Source organism: Lactuca virosa, chromosome 4 (genome assembly GCF_052849685.1).
Source record: "Lactuca virosa cultivar CGN04683 chromosome 4, Lactuca_virosa_CGN04683_v6, whole genome shotgun sequence".
Taxonomy (NCBI): Eukaryota; Viridiplantae; Streptophyta; class Magnoliopsida; order Asterales; family Asteraceae; genus Lactuca; species Lactuca virosa.
Window position 1 is genome coordinate 9,237,951 of NC_136429.1, and position 5,039 is coordinate 9,242,989.

The following is a 5,039-nucleotide window of genomic DNA, read 5'->3' on the forward strand; positions in this document are numbered from 1 at the left end:
ATAATAATAAATACCCCACAAACCACCATGAAAACCAAATTGTTTCTATAAAGCCATAACCCCTCCATTCCCTTCTTTTTACGACATCATCTGTTCTGCTACTGCTACCAACAAATCCTATTTTAGTTGGGGGAAATGTAAATAAGCATTAAGGAAGAAGAATTGTAGTGGGAAAGAAGGGTGATGGTGGCGCCTAATAGTGGAGGGATGGGTTGATGAAGGCTTACACGAGTGATATTTGGAGGAACAACTACCGGAGAAAGAGGAAAAAGGGCATATCACGATAAAAATTAAAACAACAAGAACCTTCTATAAAATCGAAAAAAGTTCATAACTAAATTTGATATTTTTGAAAACCACATAAACCAATTATAAATACTAGGCCTTGTTTGATAAGCCTCTTACTGGTCCAGTAAGAGGTTATGTCTCACCCGGTCCGAGTCATGATGTTTGATAACGCCCCCCTTAAACCTCTTACTCGGCCCACTCATCACTTACCGAGTCATCTAAAAATTAACGCTGACTGGGAAATTGGACTACGTTGCCCCTGTATGCCTCTCTCCTCTCTTCGCACTACTGTTCTTCCTATAGATGCTGAAATCATCTTGACCTAATGGACACCATCTGAAATCATCTTGACCTTGGCGACACTATCTGAAATTGATGATGAAATCACACTTCTCCACTACCATCTAAAATCGATGCTGAAAAGGTTTCATTATTTTCCCTTGTCTTTTTAGTTAGATATGATCCATATCTCTATCCATGTGCGCAAGTGTTTAATTCCTTATGTATGTATTTGTGTTACAAATGATATTGGTCCCTGAAACTACAACCTACAATCAGAAAGTTGAAGACGATGGCAAAAATTAATTTTATGTTTTTTATATAATACGAGTGATTTTGGGTGTTTAATTCATTAGTTTCTTACAAATGGAACAGGTGCTATTTAGGTTTTTAGGCTTTTCAAGTTGTATCTTCAATAATCCATTTATAATGACTGATCTCTTGTTATTCAATAATCCTAATTTTACTATAATCTATTGTAGAAACTTCATATGGGATCTTTGGATACCAAATCAAATCATAAAAGAGGTTTCTTTGGATACCAAATCAGTCACATAAATCTTGGAACTAAAGCATGAAAGAGGAAGCAATAAGAGTGAACCAATGGTAGATTCTTCCACCACTGAAATAGGAAGCTGATAAAAAGTATTTATTGTAATTGATGAGTGCAAGTGATAGTAAAGATGATGAAACAGGAAGATGGTGTAAATCCACATGAAACATGAAGCAATAAGAGTGAACAAGTTGTGGAATAAATCCATGTTATTTTTGGTGAAAATTTGAGATTGCATTGCTATAATGTGGTGGTTGCAGAGTTCATCGAATCTACTGAAGTTGTGAAAGTAAACCGTGTTTGTTTTATCCTCATTTGTTAACATGTTGTGAATCATGGTTGTTTTTCTTTAGTTTACACAGACAACGATATATTATCGTTGATAGTAATAAAAAAATTATAATATCTATTTATTGCAATATAAAATAGAAATTTTAACTTGATAATGTTGTAAAAGTATGAATTATATGCATTTTATATTTGGATTTGAAATGATTTATCAAAAAGATACATTTTATTCAACACAAATAGAATAGAAGGGTAATATGGTCATTTTCATTATTCAGCATAGTCAATCAGATGTATAATCAAACAACATGGTTTCAATCAGACCAGACTCAGTCAGATCTTCGAACTCAGTCAGACCTGACTCAATCAGCAACTGTCAAACAACCCCTTCCTCTTAAAGTGTTAGGTTCAAATATAAATGACATATATTGTATGAATGTATGATTTATTATGGACAAATTATTTTCAAAAGATGTTAACTACATTTTTACATTTTTAGAAGCTTAATCAAATTTTGGATTTTAAGTAATTTCTTACTAAAATTAAATGATTTATGATTTTTTGTAAATCATAAGGTTCATTTATGTAATTATTCTAAAAGCTTCTAAGGGTTAATGACCTAAGAGAGTAATAAAGTTTTGTTTACGTTAGGTCCCTAGGGTTTTTTTTTTGTACATATTACATCAACATGGTTGTTATAACCGTTTAAATGTCGTCATAAAAGGGACGACATTTAAACGGTTATAACAACAATGTTGGTGTAATATGTGCAAAAGACTTTAGGGACCCAATGTAGACAAAATTAAAGCCTTATTACTCTCGTAGGTCATTAACCATTTTATAGACATTTACTTAATATTTTTATTAGATTGATGAGTCTCGTAAAATATTTATGAATTTTTTTAAACGATAAATTTATACGACTTCTAAACTACTTCTTAATATAGGGATAATGACTTGAAAGGGTAATGGACTTTCGACTTTGTTCACATTTAGTCACTAAATGTTTTTCATTATCTATTTGCTACTGAACTATTGAAACTGTTCACATTTTACCCTTATGATCGGTAACAACCGGTCATAAGGGTAAAATGTGAACAGTTTCAATAGTTCAGTGGCAAATAAAAAATGAAAAAAAAGTTTAGTGACTAAATGTTAACAAAGTCGAAAGTTCGTTTCCATCTAAAATAGTTTAATGACTAAATATGAATACACTTCCTCTTGTATTATGTTTTAGCAAATTATTTATTTTTGTTAAATTCTAACAACATTTGTTGATGAAGAAATCTATGAAATAAAAAAACAAAACCCCGAAAAATATATTAAAAAAAACAAAAAACCGAATCCAAAATAAAAAAACCAATGATTTGGTATTTTCCAAAATAAAAAATCAAAATTTCCAATATGATGTTGGTTTAACAAAAAATGAACCATTCTCACCCATAGCGCCATTTTAATTGTTGAATATATACCTTTCTTTTTCTAAAAGAAATATTTTTGTAAAGGTAATATGGATGGGGTGGTTTGGGCGCAACCATTCATAAAACATGTTAAAGGTTTTATTTAACTCTATATGTCTAGTTAAATAATCATAAATTTCAATAATTATTCAAACTCTTTAAGAAAATACAATCTCAAATATAAATCAATTGTCCGGGTAAATTAAAAATATCTAAATTCTAAACAACTTGACTTTCATTTTCGATATTTTTTAATAATAAATATAATAATATGATGTATGTCAATACATGGAGTATAACAAAATATATAATGTATCAATGTATGTATGTATTCTTTTATAAACAACGTATATGGTTTAATGTATGTGAATTTATGTGTTGTATAATTTTATACACAAAATTCATACATATAATATTAGGATAAGTTTTATACATATAATATTGCATAGTTTTATAACATAAAACTTATACATATAATATTGGTTTCGTTTTTCGTTTTTTTATACCTTTTTCCGGGGTTTTGTTTTGTTATTATTTCATAGATTTCTTCATCAACAAATGTTGTTAAAATTTAACAAAAATACATAATTTGCAAAACCATAATACAAGAGGAAAGTTTGTTCACATTTAGTCATTCAACTTTTTTTTAGAAGGAAACGAACTTTCGACTTTGTTCATATTTAGTCACTAAACTTTTTTTTCATTCTTTATTTGCCACTGAACTATTGAAATTGTTCATATTTTACCCTTATGACCGGTTGTTACCGGTCATAAGAGTAAAAATGATCAGTTTAAATAGTTCAGTGACAAATAAATAATGAAAAAAAAATTTAATGACTAAATATGAACAAAATCAAAAGTTTGTTACCTTTTAAAGTCATTATCCCCTTGATATATCATGCATAGGAATTTGTGATGCTGTAAATCGACGAATTAATGTAGAGGTGTCATGGAAAAATTAACACAGAATTTATCTCTAGGGTACCGTGACATTGCCCCACAAAAAATTAATTCTTCGGATATTTATTCACTATATATAAAAGTATAAAGTAGTACTATATATCTCAACAAATCAAAACCAGGGTCAAGGGAAAAGGCTCCAGCTATGGCTATGAATGCCTTATACGCAAAACGAGTAGCTCTACTGCTTCTGATTCTGGTACTTGATCATCTTCTTCAAGCAAACTCTGCTTCATTCATCGAACCAGATCCAGGTAAATCTATTGCTTCCAATACTTAATTCCGTAGTTTCCGTCGATTTAGATCAGACTTTAACGATGAGTCCAGAATTTTCTACAGGAACTGTAGTTTCCGGTAGGAGGAAGCTTAGAAAGCTGCCACCACCACCGGCGCCTAAGTTAAGTGGAGCTCCGCATTATATGTTCTCTGATCCACCTCCGCCACCATCAACGACACAGATGCGGAGCACAGCTCCAAATTTACGCACGGTACCCAAGAGGGCACCTCCGGCACCAAAGCTAAGTCGACCTCGGAATTTCCGTATTTTTCTTTCACCGCCACCAGCGCCACCACCGCCGCCGCCGCCGGCGTTGAAAGGACGAACTTCGAACTGTAAAATCGCTCCACCACCGCCTGCCTGACTGCGTCATCTGCACTGCGTTTCCTTTTGAAGAAAATAATTTTTATTTTCGAAACATATTTTCAGATTTTACCATTTAATAATCTGTATTATAATAAGTTTATAGAATACTAGTTATTAAATAAGAGGTTCTGTTAGAAAATCAATATTTTTTTCAAGTAATCGTGTTTTTTAATTAGAAACTTGTAAAGTTGTAATATAGATCATTGAAGGTTTGTCTTAAAATTTTCTATTTATAACCCTTTTTTTTTTTTGGAACAGAGTAATTTAATTTTCAAATATATATATATATATATATATATATATATATATATATATATATATATGAGATCCGTTAAGAACTCATAGTTTTCCGAGAACTTAAAAACTAAAGTTTTCGGACAACTTAAGAATTAAAGGTGGAACGTTAGATCAAAATTAACTCATTAAGAGCATTATTGTCATCTTATCGATCTAATTTGATGTTTAACTTTTTTTTTGTTATTGGAAATATTAATAAAAAGTTCTAAAAATTCTTTATTCTAATAAAAAAAATAGGTTGATTCTTCTTTTGTCAATTGTCATTTTATTA

At 30.6% G+C, this 5,039-nt stretch overlaps 1 protein-coding gene and 1 long non-coding RNA gene across 2 annotated transcripts; both read left to right on the forward strand.

Moving 5' to 3' along the window:
- Nucleotides 1-547: 547 nt before the first annotated feature.
- LOC145109656 (uncharacterized) lies at nucleotides 548-1,566 on the forward strand. Its single transcript, XR_013709121.1, has 2 exons — nucleotides 548-712; nucleotides 1,050-1,566. It is a non-coding gene; the product is annotated as an uncharacterized LOC145109656 (long non-coding RNA).
- Nucleotides 1,567-3,940: 2,374 nt separating this feature from the next.
- On the forward strand, nucleotides 3,941-4,614 carry LOC145109650 (uncharacterized). The gene is made up of 2 exons (XM_079046847.1): nucleotides 3,941-4,082; nucleotides 4,168-4,614. Exons 1-2 carry the CDS (start codon nucleotides 3,974-3,976, stop codon nucleotides 4,467-4,469), a joined length of 411 nt encoding a protein of 136 aa, XP_078902973.1. The 5' UTR covers nucleotides 3,941-3,973; the 3' UTR covers nucleotides 4,470-4,614.
- Nucleotides 4,615-5,039: the final 425 nt, after the last annotated feature.